Source organism: Tachyglossus aculeatus, chromosome 11 (assembly GCF_015852505.1).
Source record: "Tachyglossus aculeatus isolate mTacAcu1 chromosome 11, mTacAcu1.pri, whole genome shotgun sequence".
In the NCBI taxonomy this organism is placed as follows: domain Eukaryota; kingdom Metazoa; phylum Chordata; class Mammalia; order Monotremata; family Tachyglossidae; genus Tachyglossus; species Tachyglossus aculeatus.
In genome coordinates, this window is record NC_052076.1 from 60,839,788 (window position 1) to 60,862,800 (window position 23,013).

Genomic DNA, 23,013 nt, shown 5'->3' on the forward strand with positions numbered 1-23,013 from the left:
AAATGCCATCATTATTATTATTATCTAGGGAGACTTTGCTCCCCATCTCTGTTACAGCAGAACAGGCTCAGCTCTGCCCACAGAATCAATCAATCATACTTACTTATTATGTGCAGAGCACTGTACTAAGCACTTGGGAGAGTACGATACAACAGAATTAGCAGAAGCGTTCCCTGCCCATAATGAGCTTACAGTCTAGAGGGTGAGACGGACATTAATATGAACAAATAAGTAATTTATAACATATAATTTAAAGATATGTACGTAAGTGCCTTGGTGCGGGGAGTGGGGAGAATATCTTGTGTCCAAAGTCACAGATTGAGGTGCACAGACGATGCAGTAGGGAGATCAAGTGGGGGAAAAGAGAGCTTAATTGGGGAAGGCCTCTTGGAGATGTGACCTTAATAATGCTTTGAAGGGGGAGAGGTTGGTTGGGAGAGCTGGAACAGAAAGGACCAGGCACTCTGTAATGGGGAAATTATGTTGGACACATTTAAAATTAGTGTACCCCAAAATTATTTCATTTGGTTGAAATGTTGTGAATTACCTTTTTAAAATAAATTTAGAAATGCATTTCTAAGTTGAATATAAAATTATTTTGGCATTATCTGTCATTCTAGGTGATCCAGATGTCTCCCTCTGTCAACAATTAACTTGGAACTGAGCGAGTACTGTACACTTAGTACTTAAAATGGAATGGAAAGTCAAGTTGACCAACAAAGAGCTTTGTGCATGGACCCTAAATTTTCCTAGATTCTAGGCATACCATAAAACCTGGAAAAATAGTGCTTCAAATATAAAGAGGAAATGGGACACACCCTTCATGAATGCATAAAACACAGAGGGGGGGGACCTAATTAGCAAAAATGCATTCAAACATGATTAATTTGTTATCCTGCACCAGCTGTAGCCAACCAAATGCTATACTTTATTAGACAGACACTTGCAAGTTTTACATCTGCTTCACGCTATGAGAACATCTGCTTTACTCATTCAAACACTTTTCCAGTTTTAGAGCAATTTATACTTTGCCTGATGTACCATGCCAACAAAAATGTACACCAAAAGAGGTTAACGCCTACCGAATGTACACAAAACAACTGTCAGCCATTTTCAATTGCATGGGCTTCCCAGTGAAAGCAGTATTTATCAAGGGATTAAAATATTTCTTTTAAGAGAGGTGTGTACTAAGGGATAAGAATGCCAAAAAACTGTGAGAACGTATTTTCATAAGGCTAAAATGATATAACAGGTGGCTTATGTAGCAGTTTAAGAGTGGCTATTTGCAATTAACGATATGCTCTCCCTGTGGACATTACACTACTGACAGTAATATGAGGTTCCGAGCCCTTTCGGCCAATGACACTAAATTTGGTGGGGGGGCAGCCTAATTTTCCAAAAGGGAGTTTTAAATGGTAAAATTTGGCCCCAAGTTTCCGTTTCTACACCTTGAATTTCCTATCACAGAACATAATGCAGGCTGTGACCAAAACAAAAAGCTCCTTTTTTAAACTCTGAAGAGCTAATCCAGCTCCGAATTAGATTAGCAAATCACCTCAACCATACATGTAATAGTTCAACACAGACAGCTGTTTTAAAAGTTCCAGACTGGGAATTATGCCCTCAGCAAACACAGTTAATGCACATACATGGTTTCTTGGCTGGTTAAATTTGAGCCCATCTGTTAGGATGGCATGATTCCTGCTCTAAAGTTGATTAGACCCTTGACATGGGGCATAATTACTAAGCAGAGGTGGTTTTTTTCTTTCTTCTTTTTATAGTAAGCCTGTCTGATGCTGCAAGTGACTCTACTTCAACAGGGAATTGCTGTTGTGTCCTATTAGTTTCAAATATATATACTATGATGGTTCAAATTAATGAAGTATCAGTTAGTGCACCATTTCTCAGGACACACCAGTATTTGGGATATGGAATATAAACAGAGAAGCTGAGAGGTAAAAATTCAGGTAAGGAAACTGGGTTATTTAACTGAGTCCATGGCATTGCCATGTTACTGCTAACATAAAGCAAGTGTTCATCTGCACTAGAATGACATTCCAAGACCACAGATAGAAAGCAAAGCAAATGCTTACCCTATCTCTGGAAAGATGCTCCTTCACTCTCCTTTTTTGTAAACCTTAAGTCCTACGTAAATAGGCAACCCTACATCCACCTCTTGGTTAGAGGATGTTGGCAAGCCCCCATTTATTAGAGAAGCCCTTTTTAGAAATGGGTTTCTCACCCTAAGTGGGCATGGGACAAGAATAGATGCCTTGCCAATTTTACAATACCCTGAATTTTATATTACACTTCATTCCAAAGTGCTCTCATTACTTAGCTCATTTTGGCCCTCACAACATCCCTGTGAGATAAGCAATATGTGCATACAAGGTAGAAAAGGCTTATTTTGGTCACACTCCTACAAAGGATCAAATCAACTCACAGTGTTGACAGTGGTGTCTTTGAACACAAAAAGATTGCTTTGCACATTCATGAAGACGGCCAAGGATCTCTTTTAGTAGTCTTGAGTCAATATTAATCTTACTTCATAAATCACCCTTTTTAGAGCCTTCACTTGGTGTTGCTCGTCTCTCTGGTTCCTTGTTGACACTGAATATTCTTTTTGTGAATATCAGTTCAGTTAATTTTCTATCAAAACAGACATTTAGCTCAAAGCCGGACATGGAGCTTTTATACTAATGCTTCCATTTCAAAGAGATTTAAAGACACTGTGGATCTTTACCTATTTCATGCTGGCACTAAAATAGAATTCACATTTGAAAATACTACTGCGAAATTAACGTACTTTACATTTAATTTTTATGGTGCTAAATACAAGGATTAAAACCTTAAAGTACACCAGCATTAAAAAAAGAGCTAAATAACAACTGCATTAATCATCAATGGTATTTATTGAGCATTTAGTGTGCGCAGAGGACTGTACTAAATGCTTGGGAAAATACAAGACGACAAAGTTGGTAGACACGTTCCCTGCCCGCAACAAGCTCACGGTCCAAACATTATGAGACACAGCATGGCCTAGTAGATGGAGCAAGGGCCTGGGGGTCAGGAGAAGGGAGCTGATCCTGACTCTGCCACGTCCCTGTTATGAGACCTTGGGCAAGTCACTTAACTTCTCCTTACCTCTATTTCCTCATCTGTAAAATGGGGATTAAGTACCTGTTCTCCCACCCAGTTAGACTGTAAACCCCATGTGGGATAGGGATGGTGTCTAATCTGAATATCTTGAATCTACCTCAATATGTAGTAGAGAGCTTGACACATAGTAAGTGCTTAACAACACAATTGTTATTATTATCCACAGCTAGTCACTGAAGCAATAAATGGAAGCATTCTTAAAACTCAATCTCTTTCCCTCACTTAACAGCATTTATCTGTGCCTGGTATGTGCATATTACTAGTCTAGGTGTTTGGGAGAGTACAATAGTTAGTCCACCTGATCCTTATCCTCAAAGAGTTTAGAATCTAGCAGAACACGGAAGACACTGAAATAAGTCATAGGTAGGAGGGAGAAGGAAAAGAGGATATGTACGATGAATTAATGATGCAAGATAAAGGAATGTAAGCTGATATGTATACTAGTGGCTCAGGTAGATTTAAGTATACGAGTGTGAAGTGCTGAATTGGTAGTTGGGGAAGAATAAAACCTGTTGGGGGAAGAGAAATTAATAAGAGAAGGTTTCCTGTTCATGAAATTTCAAAAAGCCTTGGAAGATGGGGACAGCTTTGGCTTGGCAAATTTAAAGGGGGAAAGAGTTTCAGGCTAGGGAAGGAGGTGATGAAAGAGGATACAAGTCGGAGAGACAAGAATGAGGCTCAGTGAGGCTCAGTTAGCTTGGGAGGAATGAAGAGGGTGAGCTGGGATGTGGTGGGTGAATAAAATGGATTAGAAGGCAAGAGTTGAATGAGTGCTTTAAAGTTGATTTAGTGCCAGTGGTCAGGAGTTTCAGCTTGATGAATTGGAATGGGCAACCACTGAAGGTTTCTGAGAAGGGACACAACTGCAGTGATATTTCAGAAAAATGATCCAGGCTGCCAAGTATGGACTGGAGGAAGGGGGGTTGGTAAGGTGGTTGATGCAATACTTAAACTAGGACTAATTAAACTAGTTTAATTAAATAAACTAATTAAATGAGTTTATGGACCAGCATGCTGACCACATTTGGATGAAGAGGAAGGATTCAATAAATACCACTGATTGAAGAAGAGGATCCCGAAGAGGTTGTGGAGGAAAAACTGACAGGACCTAGCAACAGGCTGAAAAACATGGAGAAGTTGAGAATAATGTCAAGGTTGTGGGACTCAGAGATGGGGAGAACAGTGGTGTTTTCAACTGGTTGTAGATGCTGAACGGAGTGGATATAGGAGAGAAGATATATTCAGTTTTAGACATATTAAGCTTAAAGCACTGGCACAGATCCAATAGGAGATGTTCTAGAGACAAGAGGAAGTGCGAGACAGCAGAAAAGAGGAACGGTCAGGGCTAGTGAGGTAGATTTGGGAGTCATTCTCATAAAAGCAGTAGCTGAACCCATAAAGGCAGATGAACTCTTTAAGGAAATGAACAGAGAAGGGCACTCAGAACAGAACCTAGAGGGACACCCACATAGGAAGAGCTGGCAGCTGGAAAGGTAGGGAAAGAACTAGGGTAGAACTGTGTCGGTATAATAATAATTATGGTATTTGGTAAGTGCTTACTATGTGCCAGGCACTGTACTAAGAGGAATACCTGAGGCTGGACAGCATTTCCAGGAGAAGGGAGTAGTCCACAATGGGAGGTTGTGAGGGAGTAGGAAAGAGCAGAGTGCATTAGATTCGCCAAGGAGGAGGTCATTGGAAACCTGGAAGAGTGTGGTCTCAGTGGAGTGAAGGGAACAGAACAAGATTGTTTCTCTCCTTCTAGAGTCACCTTCTAGGTTGCTCTGTTCCAAGCTCACACATTTCAGCTACGAGTGTCATTACAGGAGACATTTATAAACATTGCAAACAAATTAATGCCAGTTTACTGGCTGCCTGCTTTATGTACAAGTTTTTTTTACCATCTGGATAATTATCACTCATCCACAGTGCACAAAAAGAACAAAGAAATATTTGTCAAGAAGTATTCAGACAATGCTTAGAAGAATAAAGAATCTGCAATCATCAGGAAACGTATACAGAAAACCCAGAATTTGAAATTATTGTAGCCGTCAGAGATGGAGAAATACAAATGTGGGAGGAAGTTTTGTCTCATGCAGTCATTTATGGCTAATAAACCTTAGAAATAAGCATCACTTTTGATAGCAAGCCTTGAGAAGAGTGATATATTTGTATAATTTTCTGCTTAGAAAAGTATCAGTTGATTTCCAGCTCTAGTAACTGATGAGTTTTCTTAATTGAATACCATAAAAGCCAGAAATGCTATGGAGTATTTGGATTAGCCACTGATCAGAGTTCTTCTATTTTTTGAATGATACACAGCAACTATAATTATTTTCCTCCAAAATAATATGGATTAAAATATATAATATGAATACTTCTAAAATTTTCTTGGGACTTTTAATCAAAAATAATATTATTCCACCTGCCTCTAATATGTACTCTGGAATTCACTAGTTAATAATAAACATAAATATAAAAATAAATAATCCCCATCCCCCCAACCCTACGTCCTTCCCCGCTCCACAGCACTTGTATATATTTGTACAGATTTACTACTCTATTTATTTTACTAGTACATATTTACTATTCTATTTATTTTGTTAATGATGTGCATATAGCTTTAATTCTATTTGTTCTGATGATTTTGACACCTGTCTACATGTTCTGTTTTGTTGTCTGTCTTCCCCTTCTAGACTGTGAGCCTGTTGTTGGGTAGGGATCGTCTCTATATGTTTCCGACTTGTACTTCCCAAGCGCTTAGTACATTCATTCATTCATTCAATCATATTTATTGAGCGCTTACTGTGTGCAGAGCACTGTACTAAGCGCTTGGGAAGTACAAGTTGGCAACATACAGAGACGGTCCCTACCCTACAACTGGCTCACAGTCTAGAAGGGGGAGACAGACAACAAAACAAAACATGTGGACAGGTGTTAGGTCATCTGAACAGTGCTCTGCACAGAGTAAGTGCTTAATAAATACGATTGAATGAATGAATGAACGAATATAAGTATTTTCAAAGGGCTCCCTGAAAAGGCACTTAACTCATATCACATTAATAACAAATCAATTTACAGCACTTGAATTAACAATTTCTGAATATTTCTCCGTTAGGAAGTCTTGTCTCATTCTTTTGAAATCAGGAGCTTTCTTTTAGATAACACTCAGAATAAACTTTACCTAGGCTTTGTGTTCATTAAAACGCAAAGCACTTCACTTTGCACCCAGCAGATGTGTACTAGTACACGTAAGAACATTAGATTCATTAGGCATAAAATAGTATTAGGAAGCACTTACATTATGAGAAAAACGTTCACATTTAATCAAAGGATTTTATTACAGAAACTTCTATCCTTTTAAGGAAATAAAATACAGATAAGATGCCTATTCTTTTTCTCTAGTGCCATCTGGTGTCAACTCAAACACCAGGTAACAAGCACTATATTTGAGGTACTCTTGAGACATTTAAGTTTTCTCGGAAAAAATCATTTTATCCCCTACCTCCTTACAGAGTTTTGATAGTTCAGTGGGTAAACTATTCATTTACATAAAACCTCGTTTTGGAAAATAGGAGATTAGCATCGCTAACTCCTATTTTCCTAGCAACGACGTTTGAAGTGATCACTATTATTATGACCTGCTTTATTGTCAAGCATAAAGATGTACAATGGGATTATTAAAAATATGTTAACTTCAGCCGAGTCTCATTTTCTGAAGTGCTCTCTCTCATTTAAACCTACAACATGTCTGTGAGATAGGATGGGGTATATATGATCCCCATTTTATAGGTGAACAAATAAAGTTACATAGCTTGCCCAAGGTAACACGGTCAGTGGAAGAACCAGAACTAAGACTCTCCCAACTCCTTGCCACTGCTTATTGCACTAGAATGTGTTGCTTCCAATAGGACCTATTGTTTTAGATGCCTACACTTCATCGGGAAGGCTCAACAGATACGGATTTCCTTTTCTGCCTCTAAGGTATACATCAGGTCCTCACGTATGATCTCTAGGGGTGCCAACAAATCATTTTGGGTTGCTAGAAAGCAAATAAAGACAATTCCCTAAGCGGAAGGCCTTTCTCTCACATCTGAAATGATGTCTGTTGCTTTTAAGAGCTAATGTCAGAAGCTGGTGCTGGGCTAGAATGTCAGTGGAGATGCTGCAGTAAGGTTCTGTAACGGCGTCGAGGCCTCGAGGCTACAAAGTCATTACAAGAGACTTGACCCCCTTTATCTTATACCGACGGCAAACACTTTCCTCGCGCTTAAAGGTAAGAGCAATATTTCCAGCATGGTAGCATAAAAGAGGTGTTTACATCTGGCAGCTTTTGGGGGTCTCTACTGATGGAGTCTCCCTGTCAGGAACGATGGATGAACCTCCGTCCTGAGATTTCAGGACCGAGAACCTGTGCAAAGAAACTGATTACAGCGCTAGTTGTTTGTTCATTCGTTCAATAGTATTTATTGAGCGCTTACTGTGTGCAGAGCACTGTACTAAGCGCTTGGGAAGTACAAGTTTGCAATATATAGAGATGGTCCCTACCCAACAGTGGGCTCACAGTCTAGATTGCATAGCGTCATTTGCACTCTCTCACCCCTACAAGTCATGATTCCACTGGGGTACAGAGTACAACCAGTGAACAATAATAATACTAATAATAGTGATATTTATTATTATACTGGCATTTGTTAAGTGCTGTGTGCCAAGCACTCTACTAAGTGCTGCAGTAGATACAAGATGATGATGATGGCATTTATTAAGCGCTTACTATGTGCAAAGCACTACTCCAAGCGCTGGGGAGGTTACAAGGTGATCAGGTTGTCCCACAGGGTGCTCACAGTTTTAATCCTCATTTTACAGATGAGGGAACTGAGGCCCAGAGAAGTAACTTGCCCAAAGTCACACAGCTGACAATTGGCGGAGCCGGGATTTGAACCCATGACCTCTGAGTCCAAAGCCCGTGCTCTTTCCACTGAGCCATGCTGATAATCACACTGGAAACAGTTACTGTCCCAAACAGGGCCTCCAGTCTTAGGGAGAGGGAGAACAGGCATCTAATCCCCATTTTATCGATGAGAAAACGGAGGCACAGAATTTAAGTGACTTGTTCAAGGACACACAACTGGCATTTGATGGAGCCGGTATTAGAACTGCTGGCATTGTTGTTTCTCAGGGAAATGTAGGGAAGCTTGGGCACCGTACATGGTAAAATGCATGCGTGGTTTCTGCCCACATTAGACAGCTTCAGGCAGGTTTGATGGGAGTGGGGGGAGGGAAACCTATAGTATGATTTGCCTAAGGGAAAAAAATAAAACCTGTTAAGATTTCCAAGACAATGGGATGCATTAGAATCATATGCTGTCACCAAAAGAGAGGGGGTATTATGATCAGCTAAGAAACCCTTCACAGAGCTGTTTACATACTGCAAATTGTGACACTGGATATCTGGTATAAAATAATAAGCTCCACTTTCATGTGAGTTCCTTTCAAAATCAATTTCTGTACAGCATCTTCTGATTTTATTTGGACTCTCTCTACAGGGCTATTTTACTTGGACACAACAGTTGTTCGATGGTGCAGAATAGAAACCGTAAGCTCTATTTACAAAGATCCTGGATTGAAGGACTGAGTTCAGTGTCCTTTTTAGTCAGGTGCTTTCTACTACTGCATTTGGAAGAAGAGGAGAGTTATTACTGTGCCATAACAACTACTTATACAAGGAGTCAATCTGAATGGCAGCAGAATACCTTAAGTACCGTAATTGTCTGAGATGTTATAATACATAGAACAGACCAGAACAGATTGTTTATGAGGAATGCTACAGAAGGGAAGTGCCCTTCCCTTTTCAAGTGCTCCTTAAAAATTTGAAATGAATTGCCAAAGCTCTGCCCTCACCCATGTGCTGTCTGCATGCTTATCATTGCCTCTGCTCTATCTACTGGCACGTACCAAACCTAAATTTTACCCACAGATCTTGGTTCAAATGGACGAGGGGAAGGTTGAGCATTTGGGTAGGCAGGTGTCAGTGCTGATTTTAAAACCAGACCCCGAGACTCAGATGCTTAGGAACATTCAAGCCAGTGGGTTCGTGCCAGGCACGGAGGTCATGGTAGATTCACTGGGAACCCCATGAAGAACATTCGTTAGGAATATTAGGGCTTCTTTGGCACTCAAGGGATGGATAAGAAACTCAGATATCCCTCTAGAGAAGTCCTGTGCTTCCCTGCTCTTGGTTCTTTGAGAATGTTAAAGGTTATGCTTCCTGGACGGCCTACTTTCCACTTTCCTAGCACTGGATCAGTAATCTTGCCACTGGGTTCCTGCTAAAATGGATTCATCAAAAGGTAGGTTCCTCTAGAACTGGGATAATACAATAAATAAGTTTTGTAACTGAAAGTAACCACACAAAAGAATGCTTTACCTTAATGTTTGAAAACCATAAATCGTTCTCATGTAGAGTTGCTAGGTAGATGGAAGTAAGCAGTCCAAGGGAAAGTGCAACTGTTCCACCAAATGAAAATGAGAGAATCTTCCATAATCTTCTGCCTGTGCAAAGTTGTACTAAAAGGAAAATCGTACAGAAACCAGAATTTAATCACGCTAATTCAGGACACTGTGGTGAATTTCAAGAATGAAAAAAATATATATATTTTAATATAATCTGTTTAAAATTCGAGGCTTTAAAAACATATGCTACCCTACATCACTCAGACGGTCATATTTATTGGGCGCTTTGGAGAGTACCATATAACAGAGTCGGCAAGCACATTCCCCACCCACAATGAGCTTACAGAAACTATATAGCTGTGGGTAATTAATCTATTTTTACGTAGCAAGGGGGCTGGTTATCTGGAGGTTCTGAATAGGCATATATGTTTCTGGTCAATTGACATCCAAAGTCAGAAGAGCCTGAGAGAATCAACCAGCCTGAGTTTCTAAAAAAAAACCCAAAAACCGGCAGGGTGGTCAAGGGGAGAGCTGGCTGATGAGAGAAAAGTCATTTTCCAGTCCCCCTGTAAAGAGGAGAAAGAGTTCAGATAGAGGGAGATGGATCTCTTTCCAGTTTTTCTGTCACTCATTTCCCAAGTTCCCTTATGATGGGTCTCTCTCCCCTCCTGGCATAGCTGAAGTTGCCTCCCACACTGCCTCTTCCTTTTCCCACAACCATCACAGTTTTTCTTTCCCTTCTCTCGTGATGACCACCTGCAAGGGGGTATTAGAAGAACAATTCGCTCATTTTGGCTTGGACAGAGCAAATGAAAGAACAACAACAACAAAAAACCCAAACCACTAGACAGTTTGGTGTGCCCTGTAATCCAATATGTACAGCGTTTGTGTTTTTGGTTCAGTCCACAGCCTACACTGGTTCCTGAGGATTCTGGCGCTTCTGACGCCATGCCCTCTAGACTGTAAGCTCGTTGTGGACAAGGAATGTGTCTGCTAATTCTGTTGTACTGTACTCTCCCAAGCACTTAGTACAGTGCTCTGCATTGTAAGCACTCAATAAGTACCACTGATTGAAATGAGCCCAAATGGAACCTTTACAGCACTGCCCAGATTGACCTTTCTTTTGTTAAGGATCTCGATAACACTTTACCTAAATAAATCTAAATTCCAGAAAAATCTGAAATATTTTCATTACATTAATGCACAATATTCTGTGTAAATTGCAGTCTGCAGTTCAGCTCACAAACTATTTTCTGTTTAAACTGTTAAGAGATTGCAGGTTTATCATTTTGTTTCTTTAAATATTTTAGGTGGCACAGTTTCAGGGTATTTCTACCCCCTGGAATGAACTTTGTTCAGAGAAACCTTTAATAATGATGTCATCTCCCTGATGTTTAACCCCTGCTGGTATTGCTATTGAAGGATTAGAGTTGGGAAGCTACAAAGAGAGACAGATTACACATATACAAAAAGCATTCTGTTTTGGGGGTTTTTTGTTGCTGTTGTTAAAACAGGAAAAATTGTTTAAGCCTGAAAAAAGTCATGAACCCTGGGGTTCTATTCATGGTTTCAAATCTTCACTGTTGGATCTTCAGGATTCTGCCTTAGTTATCTTTCCTCTCATGGTTAGATTTAATAATGTTTTGAAATGGTGCGAAAACAATTGCTGTTGGAGTTCTAAAAGTTTGCTCTTTCTTGACCACCGGGATAAACTGAGCCTATTAAACTCTAACACCTTGAGGACAGAGAACATATCTCTTATTCAATTGTACTCTTCTGTTCTATTCACAGTAAGTACTCAGTAAATACTATTGACTGATTTTCAAAAAGCAACTTGTCTCCATTGATACGTAAATATCAGGCAGCCAATAAAAGTACCTCCAAATATGTACAGAAGAATACATTTTATGAGATCTGTGTACCCAAGAAATGAAAAATGGAATGGCAAAACTTGGAGGCAGTCACAAGTAGCAATGGGGTCTGCAAAGACCAACTACAACCACAAAAAAGGGAAATCCTTATAGGACTCACGAGTGCGAATGACTATTTGAAAAGACCCAAGCACGGTTGCCACTCTCACACACGAATAGAGATCTTTGCCAGTGCTTAACACATAGTAAGCACTTAACAAATACCATTATTATTAATAACAAATAATGATAACATTTATTGAGCACTTACTATGTGCAAAGCACTGTTCTAAGCGTTGGGGAGGATACAAGGTGATCAGGTTGTTCCACAGGAGGCTCACAGTCTTCATCCCCATTTTACAGATGAGGTAACTGAGGCGCAGAGAAGTGACTTGCCCAAAGTCACGCAGCTGACAAGTAATACAAATAGTTCTAAAAATGTTTAGCATTCATCTCCAGTAGCTAAATCTCCTGCTTCAGAAGTGTCCCTAAAACTTCTGTCTAAAAATTTGGAATTAAGTGGAAAGAGCACGGGCTTGGGAGTCAGAGGTCTTGGGTTCTAATCCTGTTGCGCCACTTGCCTGCTGTGTGACTGTGGGCAAGTCACTTAACTTCTCTGTGCCTCAGTTACCTCATCTGTAAAATGGGGATTAAGACTGTGAGCCCCATGTGGGACAACCTGATAATCTTGCATCTACCTCAGTGCTTGGAACGATGCTTGGCACGTAGTAAGCACTTAAATACCATCATCATCGTCATTATTATTATTATTAATAAATATTATTGTATTGAAAGGATATTTTGCCTTACATACCTTTAGTCAACTAATGAAATACCTGGGGTCTACACTCAGAATGATTAAATAGTTTAGTTTTCCTTCTTCCTCCTTTTTGGTTTTCCTTTCTTTTTTTTCCCCCCTTACTGTTCTCACATTATCACTATCCATGCTTCTTTTCTCTGTCATATCTTCCTGCTTACGAGTGAATCTGTTGTACTGTACTTTTCCAAGTGCTTAGTACAGTGCTCTGCACACAATGTTTAATACGACCGATTGACAGGACCTAACAGCCTGTATGTGTTCACATCCCTTTACGTATGTATATGAAGAGACTTAGGCCCAACTTAAACCTTTGTAACCGTAAGGTTATTTGTGTTAGTTTCTTTATGTTTATAGGGCCCTTGGTGGAAAGGTAGTGTGTATATATACAGGGAGACATCTATGTCCTTAAGCTAAGTACAAGTGTGAATTCCCTTCTCAGGGTCGCACCTGGAGAGTTTCCAGTACTCTACCAGTCTCGGCTATGGGAGGGAGAGTCAAGCAGAGGCCAACCCATTCCATTCCTAGCTTGGGGCAGTGGCCAGAGAGTGGAAGGCAAACTGCTATAAATCAAAACTCACCCCGGGCTGGGCAGAAGGGGCACGGGAGAGAGTCGAGGGCGGAGACTCACGTTTACTGCGCGGAAAGCTGCAATGGTAAACAGCTTCCGTATTTTTACCAAAAAAACTCTATGGATACACCACTGGAATGATCGCGGGTGGAGAGTGTGAAATTCTGGGAGAGATGTGTCTGTGGTGTCGCTATGGGTCGGAAACGACTCGACGGCGTAAGACAAGACAAGCAAGCGTGAATATATGGGTAGTGATTGTGACCTTGCATCTGTATTTCACGTGTACTTGAGATTGGGAAGCACTGTGGTTTAGTGGAGAAAATCACAGGCCTGGGAGTCAGAGAACCTGGGTTCTAATCCTGGCTGTGCCACTTTGCCGCAGCACCATGAGCAAGTTACTTAACCTCTCTGAGCCTCAGTGTTCTCGTTTGTAAAATGGGGATGATATCGTACTCCCTCCTACTGGGACTGTGATCAACCTGCTTATCTTGTATCTACCCCAGTGCTTAATACAGTGTTTGGCATATAGTAAATACCTGATAAATACCATTTTTAAAAAGTTTTCCTATGTATGCATGGGGAGGCTAAGTATTTCTTTGTTAATATGTGAGAATTTCTTGAAAATTTTGGGAAGGAATTTGGGAATGTGCAAGCTTGAGGGTGTACTTTATGTTTGAGGCTGGGGAGAAGGTATACGAAGGTGTACTTGGAAGGTACTATCCCAAGCACTTAGACAGTGCTCTGCACATAGTAAATGCTCAAAAAGCACCACTGATTGATTCCCAACTGCCACGTGAGAAGCGAATCATCCCTCCCATAACCTCCGTCCTGCAAACCATGGCCACCTGTCCCATAGCCAGGTGGTCAGGGGCTTCCAGCCCCAGTTGCCCCGAATCCAAGGGACAGCAGAAACTGTGGAGAGGGAGGATATCTGACTGTACCTTCAGCTGATGCACTAGGCCAAAGAGCAACCTACCCGAGGCATTGAGAGGCAAAAGTGGATCTCGGTTTCTGAAACAGTGGGTCCAGTTTGGCAGGAGAAACTGGTGACTGTCAAACAATAACACAACTGCCCTGAAAAGGTGCTCAAAGGGTGGCTTCACTCTCCTAGCAGAGTCCTGGGAGTCCCAGACCTGTGAGATTAGTACCTTATGTTCAGCCTCTGTTCATGTACTACAGAACAGGAAGTGTATTAATAGGTGGTTCACTGCCTGATGAGTCTTTCCTTCATTTAATTGGATTTATTGAGCACTTACTGTGTGCAGAGCACTGTACTAAGCGCATGGAGACACTCACCCCAGCTCACTAGGGTTCTCTATTGGAACACAGTCGCCACTCATAAGCAGGGAAGTGGTGGCTAAGATGGAGACTCCGCCAACTAGCTAATGTAGAAGGGGATCTAGAAATCAAAAGCTTTACAATTTGACTGTGGGCAGAATTTTGTTTATGGTATTTGTTATGTACTTACTATGTGCCCGATACCGTACTAAGCACTGGGATAGATACAAGCTAATCAGGTTGGACACAGTCCATAACCCACTTGGGGCTCACGGTCTTAATTGCTTGTGGATCCTTCACTCTACCCGCAAAGAAGAAACTGGAAAGAGACCACTACCATTTTCAGATACTCATGGACTTCTTAAGTACACTCTTCTACTCCTCAGAAATAAATGAAAATTCCAGTTTAGGTGGGCATATCCTGTGTTTAATTAGCAAACAGAAGAATCCAGAGCTACTAAATACCAAATGGGATAAATCATGTAAGGCAAAGACAAGACACACAAGCAGAAATAAAGTTCTATCTATGAAGTGGTCATTTAACTGGCAAAGGAAGCTGATTTCTGTGGAGCCCACTGCATCTGCACCCTAAATTAGGAACTGAAAGTATGCCACTCTAAAGTTGATGAAAAGGATTCACGGAAAGGAAATTGAGAAATTTGGGGGTCGACTCAAAATTATGTAATCTTGGGAAAGTTATTCCCCAACTCCACTCTTCAGCTCACAACTTTAAAATGATGACTAGAGTAAAAGCTCCTTGTGGAACAAGAATGTGCCGCTTGCTTCTGTTATTTTTCCAAGCACTGAGTACATTGGTGCACTCAGTAGGTACTCCATAAATACCATTATGGCTAGTAATTATTTCAAAGGGATGTTGCAGTGATTACTAAGATAAAGAACAACATATAATTTACTTCGAGTTCCAAATATCACTACTAATATATCACCTCCATTTGTATTAGAAGCAGCATGGCCTAGTGGGTACCGCATGGGTGTCTGAGGATCCGGGTTCTACTCCTGGATTCACCTCTTGACTGCGTGTGACCTTGGGCAAATCAAAACTTCTCTGTGCTTCAGTTATCTCATTGGTAAAATGGGGATTAAGACTGTAAGCCCCATGAAGGACATAGACTGTATCCAACCTGATTAGCTTGTATTTACCCTAGCATTTAGTACAGTGCCTGGCACATAGTAAGTGCTTAAATGCCATAAAAAAGGTGGGCATGATAATAATAATCATGGTATTCATTAAGTGCTTACTATGTGCCAGGCACTGTACTAAGTCTTGGGCCGATACAAGGTAATTGGGTAGGACGCAGTCCCTGTCCCACCCACATACTGCTCCCAGTCTTAATCCCCATTTTACAGATGAGGAAACTGAGGCACAGAAAATGAAATGACTTCCCCAAGGTCACACAGCAGGTAAGTGGAGAAGCTGGGATTAGAAGCCAGGTCTTTCTGATTCCCAGGCCCATGCTCTACCTACAAAGCTAGGCTGCTTCTCTAATCTAGTCCCTTCTACTGCATCAACATCATTAAACGTCATATTTTTAGTTCACTGAAGGTTCACATTTTAATACATATTGTAAACAAACCAAAATAATATTTTTTTAAAAAAATTACTTACCACATGACAATTTATTTTCACTCTTCACATTTTTCTCTTGTTTCAGGTGCTCTTCAGCAACTTCAGTGACTTTTATTCCTTTTCTCTGCCTAATGATTGTCATGGTGTCAAAGGCGTTTCGGCATTGCTTTGCAAACAAATTCCTATTTATACACAATTCAGTAATTAAAATCACATCTATCCAAAGGTTGAACATTACACTTATTGCTTTCATTACCCAAGTTAAGCTTAGAAAACAGGTGACTCAGTGACAACATACCCAGTGGACTCCTTCTGAAAAGTTTTCTTTAAAAAAAGACTGCACATGTCACTTTCTGAATAATATGATTTAGTAGATATTTAGTGGATATTGGGAATCTGTTAGCTAGAGAAAGATAAAGAAGACTATCTGGGTCCTTAATTTTCTCCACATTCACTCTCTCTGCCCATTCATCCACTCATGACTCCTCTAGAAGATAACTCCCAGGCTCCATCTTCTCTCTGGTTCTTGTTTATAGTATTATTATTATTACTAGTAATACTACTTGTATTACTACTACTACTACTGGAATTACTAGTAATAATAATAGCATTTTATGTTAAGCACTTACTACTGTGCTAGTCTGACACTAAGCACTGGGGTAGAATCAAGAGAAGCTCGTTGTGGGCAGGGAATCTGTTTACTGTTATATGGTACTCTCCCAAGCACTTCGTACAGTGCTCTGCACACAGCAAGTGCTCAATAAATAAGGCAGAATGAATAATCAGGTCAGAGACAATGTTTGCTTTCGAGGATTACTAAAGTACATTTAGAAGGAGCCAACTGGTTTCCCAATCTTTCCTCTCTAAGGATCTGGTAAGCAAACAAATGAATGAAGCATTTTGCAAGAACAAGAAAGGAGTGACTAATATAATCCTCACGTAACAGTCATTTTATATTCTTATCCAGCTGGAAACAATGTTCTCACTTGTGGATCCTTTTAAGAAGGTACTGAAAAGGTGGGTAGGTTTTTCCTTCGTAGGAAGCTGTTTCAGTGACTGGTGCTCCTCTCCCCCTCGTCCCCCTCTCCTTCCCCCCCATCTTACCTCCTTCCCTTCCCCACAGCACCTGGATATATGTTTGTACATATTTATTACTCTATTTATTTATTTTACTTGTAGATATCTATTCTATTTTATTTTGTTAGTATGCTTTGGTTTTGTTCGCTGTCTCCCCCTTTTTAGACTGTGAGCCCACTGTTGGGTAGGGACTGTCTCTAGATGTTGCCAACTTGGACTTCCCAAGTGCTTAGTACAGTGCTCTGTACACAGCGCTCAATAAATACAATTGATTGATTGATTGATTGATAAAGAAATGCACTGGAATGTGAAATGTACCATATAGTGTAGTGACGCTAACTGGGGGAAACCAAAGTAGTAACAGCCCCTTCCTCGATGCTACGCCAACCAACAGAAGTGCAAAAATGTAAGGATGGGCAGGAGCGATGGCAACGTCACCAACTTCCAACTGCACTGAATCAAATGAACCACGGACTCTGAGGCCTTCAGGTCCCCAACTGCCCTCATCAAACACTCTTGCTCATCTCTCTAGTCCAGCCACAAATCAACTAATTGATTGTACGTCTTGTTAAGCACTTACTACTAATGTCCTCAGAGCAAGGAACAAACGCTTGGGAGAGTACACCACATGTGAATGATGTGAAGATATCCCCAGTGGCCTAAAAGCGTTCCTTCATCGACCAAAGACAAGCATTCACACAAAATTCACACAAAATCCACTTGTCAGCTGTGTGACTCTGGGCAAGTCACTTAACTTCTCTGTGCCTCAGTTACCTCATCTGTAAAATTGGGATCAAGACTGTGAGCCCCAAGTGGGACAACCTATTAACCTTGCATCTATCCCAGTGCTTAGAACAGTGCTTGGCACATAGTAAGCACTTAGCAAATACCAACATTATTATTATTATTATTTTAAAAAATCTGCTCATCAGCAGACTCTAGCCCAATAATGTATTCTCCAACACAGAACTATAAAAACAACACCACAATTATTACATAGCCCACCTTTGACGTGTGCCCATTCTAGGAAGAAATGTAGCAGAAATGCTACATAGGCAGGTTAGGACTTGAGAGGAGGAAAAATACAATATTCATTGAACTCCTAATTAAGATTAAAGCCACCTGCCAAATGGAAAAGAATTGGCTAAAAAGATGGGCGGTTAATAGCATTCCAAGATACAAGAGTAGTAAAGCCAAATTTAAAATGATCATATTGTTGAAACATGACAACACATAGGCTGAAATATCCACTAAACAGTTTACCTAGGTAATGCTATTTAATTTATTTATATTATTACTTTACACTTGCAGAATTCCATTCTGAGCTGGGTAGTAAATGTGGTTCCCTTTAATAATAATAATAATTGGGATTTATTAAGTGCTTACTATGTGCAAAGCACTGTTCTAAGCGCTGGGGAGGATACAGGGTGCTCAGGTTGTCCCATGTGGGGCTCACAGTCTTAATCCCCATTTTACAGATGAGGTAGCTGAGGCCCAGAGAAGTTGAGTGACTTGCCCAAGATCACACAGCAGACATGTGGCGGAGTCAGGATTCGAACCCATGACCTCTGACTCCGAAGCCCGTGCTCTTCCCACTGAGTCACGCTAGAGGGTAGGGATTGTGTCTTCTAATTCTATTGTACTAATGCAGTGCTACGCACACCGCAAGTGCTCAATAAATGCTATTGAATGATCGATGCCCCTATCGATTGACGGATGCAGCATTAAAGTGAAAAAGAGCCCAACCATTTTCCTCCCACCCGTTCTGCCGGCCCCAGTCGTTTCACTTTTCTCCGCGTGTTGGGTTCTCCGTGTTATTATTTCTGGTCCGTTTGTCGGCCGCTGCTAAGGCCCGGGCCACCGTGCGAAAACTCCGACCAGTTCCCATCTTTATTTCTGCAGCACGCTGCAAATGCTGTCGACGGACCAGTTGCACCTAAATCTTCCTAGGCAGGAAGATGTCAGCTCCTCTGGTACTTAAATTCCAAGTTGAAAATCTGTCAACACTTCCCCTTCACAAAACACACTCGGGGAACGGGAAAGTAAAGGCTCTTGTATCAATGTTAATTTGCCACAGGCCCACTTCCCACACACCCGCAACTGTTGGCAAAACAACCGTGGTAAGCCCTGCCGCTTAGGATTTAGAGAGTCTGGGGAAACTATACCATGCCTGCAGAGACAATCATTCATTCATTCGTATTTACTGAGCGCTGACGGTGTGCGGAGCACTGGACTAAGCGCCTGGGAGAGTACAGACCGCAGCGTGGCTAGGAGAAGCGGCGTGGCTCAGTGGAAAGGGCCCGGGCTTTGGAGTCAGGGGTCGTGGGTTCAAATCCCGCCCCTCCCCTTGTCAGCTGTGTGACTTTGGGCCAGTCACTTCACTTCTCTGGGCCTCAGTTCCCTCATCTGTAAAATGGGGGTTAAGACTGTGAGCCCCCCCGTGGGACGACCTGATCAGCGTGGCTCAGTGGAAAGAGCCCGGGCTTTGGAGTCAGAGGTCATGGGTTCAAACGCCGGCTCCGCCACTTGTCGGCTGTGTGACTGGGCAAGTCACTTCACTTCTCTGGGCCTCAGCTACCTCATCTGTAAAATGGGGAATACGATTGTGAGCCCCCGGTTGGGACAACCTGATCACCTTGCAACCTCCCCAGCGCTTAGAACAGTGCTTTGCACATAGTAAGCACTTAACAAATGCTATCACTATCAATTATTATTATTGTGACCTCCCCAGTGCTTAGGACAGTGCTTTTCACACAGTAAGTGCTTAACAAATGCCATCATCATTATTATTAGTATTGTAACCTCCCCGGCGCTTAGAACGGTGCTTTGCACATAGTAAGCGCTCAACAAATGTCATTATTATTATTATTATTATTGTAACCTCCCCAGCGCTTAGAACGGTGCTTTGCACATAGTAAGCGCTTAACAAATGCCAGCATTATTATTATTATTGTAACCTCCCCAGCGCTTTGGACGGTGTTTTGCACACAGTAAGCGCTTAACAAATGCCATATCACTATTATTATTGTAACCTCCCCAGCGCTTAGAACGGTGCTTTGCACATAGTAAGCGCTCAACAAATGCCATCATTATTATTATTATTATTGTAACCTCCCCAGCGCTTAGAACGGTGCTTTGCACATAGTAAGCGCTCAACAAATACCATTATTATTATTATTATTATTATCATTGTAACCGCCCCAGCGCTTAGAACGGCGTTTTGCACATAGTAAGCGCTTAACAAATGCCATCATCATTATCATTATCATTGTAACCGCCCCAGCGCTTAGAACGGCGTTTTGCACATAGTAAGCGCTTAACAAATGCCATCATTATTATTATTATTGTAACCTCCCCAGCGCTTACAACGGTGCTTTGCACACAGTAAGCGCTTAACAAATGCTATCATTATTATTATTATTGTAACCTCCCCAGCGCTTACAACGGTGCTTTGCCCATAGTAAGCACTTAACAAATATCATTATTACTACTATTATTATCATTGTAACCTCCCCAGCGCTTAGAACGGTGATTTGCACACAGCAAGCGCTTAACAAATGCCATATCATTATTATTATTGTAACTTCCCCAGCGCTTAGAACGGCGCTTTGCACATAGTAAGCGCTTAACAAATATCATTATTACTACTATTATTATTACTGTAACCTCCCCAGCGCTTAGAACGGTGCTTTGCACATAGTAAGCGCTTAACAACTGCCATCATTATTATTATTATTATTATTATTATTGTGACCTCCGCAGCGCTTAGGACGGTGCTTTGCACATAGTAAGCGCTTAACAAATGCCATCATCATTATTATTATTGCAACCTCCCCAGCGCTTAGAACGGTGCTTTGCACATAGTAAGCGCTCAACAAATGTCATCATTATTATCATTATTATTGTAACCTCCCCAGCGCCTAGAACGGTGCTTTGCACATAGTAAGCGCTCAACAAATGCCATCATTATTATTATTATTGCAACCTCCCCAGTGCTTAGGACAGTGCTTTGCACACAGTAAGTGCTTAACAAATGCCATATTATTATTACTATTATTGTAACCTCCCCAGCGCTTAGAACGGTGCTTTGCATAGTTAACAAATGCTATCATTATTATTGTAACCTCCCCAGTGCTTCGGACAGTGCTTTGCACATAGTAAGCGCTCAACAAATGCCATCATTATTATTATTATTTTAACCTCCCCAGTGCTTAGGACAGTGCTTTACACATAGTAAGCACTTAACAAATGCCAGCATTATTATTATTATTGTAACCTCCCCAGCGCTTAGAACGGCGCTGTGCCCATAGTAAGCGCTTAATATCATTATTACTATTATTATTATTATTGTAACCTCCCCAGCGCTTAGAGCGGTGCTTTGCCCATAGTAAGCGCTTAACAAATATCATTATTACTACTATTATTATTATTGTAACCTCCCCAGCGCTTAGAGCGGCGCTTTGCCCATAGTAAGCGCTTAACAAATATCATTATTACTACTATTATTATTATTGTAACCTCCCCAGCGCTTAGAGCGGTGCTTTGCACATAGTAAGCGCTTAACAAATGCTATCATTATCATTGTTATTATTATTGTAACCTCCCCAGCGCTTAGAACGGCGCTTTGCCCATAGTAAGCGCTTAACAAATATCATTATTACTACTATTATTATTATTGTAACCTCCCCAGCGCTTAGAACGGCGCTTTGCCCATAGTAAGCGCTTAACAAATATCATTATTACTACTATTATTATTATTGTAACCTCCCCAGCGCTTAGAACGGCGCTTTGCACATAGTAAGCGCTCAACAAATGCCATCATTATTATTATTATTGTAACCTCCCCAGCGCTTAGAGCGGCGCTTTGCCCATAGTAAGCGCTTAACAAATATCATTATTACTACTATTATTATTATTGTAACCTCCCCAGCGCTTAGAACGGCGCTTTGCCCATAGTAAGCGCTTAACAAATATCATTATTACTACTATTATTATTATTATTGTAACCTCCCCAGCGCTTAGAACGGCGCTTTGCACATAGTAAGCGCTCAACAAATACCATCATTATTATTATTATTATTCTAACCTCCCCAGCGCTTAGAACGGCGCTTTGCCCATAGTAAGCGCTTAACAAATATCATTATTACTACTATTATTATTATTGTAACCTCCCCAGCGCTTAGAACGGCGCTTTGCCCATAGTAAGCGCTTAACAAATATCATTATTACTACTATTATTATTATTATTGTAACCTCCCCAGCGCTTAGAGCGGTGCTTTGCCCATAGTAAGCGCTTAACAAATGCTATCATTATCATTGTTATTATTATTGTAACCTCCCCAGCGCTTAGAACGGCGCTTTGCCCATAGTAAGCGCTTAACAAATATCATTATTACTACTATTATTATTATTGTAACCTCCCCAGCGCTTAGAACGGCGCTTTGCCCATAGTAAGCGCTTAACAAATATCATTATCACTACTATTATTATTATTGTAACCTCCCCAGCGCTTAGAGCGGCGCTTTGCACATAGTAAGCGCTTAACAAATGCTATCATTATTATTATTATTGTAACCTCCCCAGCGCTTAGAACGGCGCTTTGCCCATAGTAAGCGCTTAACAAATATCATTATTACTACTATTATTATTATTGTAACCTCCCCAGCGCTTAGAACGGCGCTTTGCCCATAGTAAGCGCTTAACAAATATCATTATTACTACTATTATTATTATTGTAACCTCCCCAGCGCTTAGAGCGGCGCTTTGCACATAGTAAGCGCTTAACAAATGCTATCATTATTATTATTAGTGTAACCTCCCCAGTGCTTAGAGCGGTGCTTTGCACATAGTAAGCGCTTAATAAATGCCACTATTATTATTATTATTGTAACCTCCCCAGCGCTTAGAACGGCGCTTTGCCCATAGTAAGCGCTTAACAAATATCATTATCGCTACTATTATTATTATTGTAACCTCCCCAGCGCTTAGAGCGGCGCTTTGCACATAGTAAGCGCTTAACAAATGCTATCATTATTATTATTAGTGTAACCTCCCCAGTGCTTAGAGCGGTGCTTTGCCCATAGTAAGCGCTTAACAAATGCCACTATTATTATTATTATTATTGTTGTAACCTCCCCAGCGCTCACAACGGTGCTTTGCA

At 40.9% G+C, this 23,013-nt stretch overlaps 1 protein-coding gene and 1 non-coding gene across 2 annotated transcripts in view; one reads left to right on the top strand and one right to left on the bottom strand.

The window, feature by feature from the left end:
- Window positions 1-23,013, bottom strand: part of DPY19L3 (dpy-19 like C-mannosyltransferase 3) — an 82,958-nt gene that overhangs the window by 59,529 nt on the left and 416 nt on the right. Inside the window, exons 2-3 of the mRNA XM_038753347.1 lie at window positions 15,816-15,958; window positions 9,587-9,726 (exon numbers count right to left, since the gene is read on the bottom strand). Coding sequence (XP_038609275.1) covers window positions 9,587-9,726; window positions 15,816-15,918 — 243 coding nt within the window. The 5' untranslated portion in view covers window positions 15,919-15,958. The remainder of the gene's footprint in view (window positions 1-9,586; window positions 9,727-15,815; window positions 15,959-23,013) is intronic.
- Window positions 12,772-12,910, top strand: LOC119935342. The gene has a single exon (XR_005453228.1). It is a non-coding gene; the product is annotated as a small nucleolar RNA SNORA7 (small nucleolar RNA).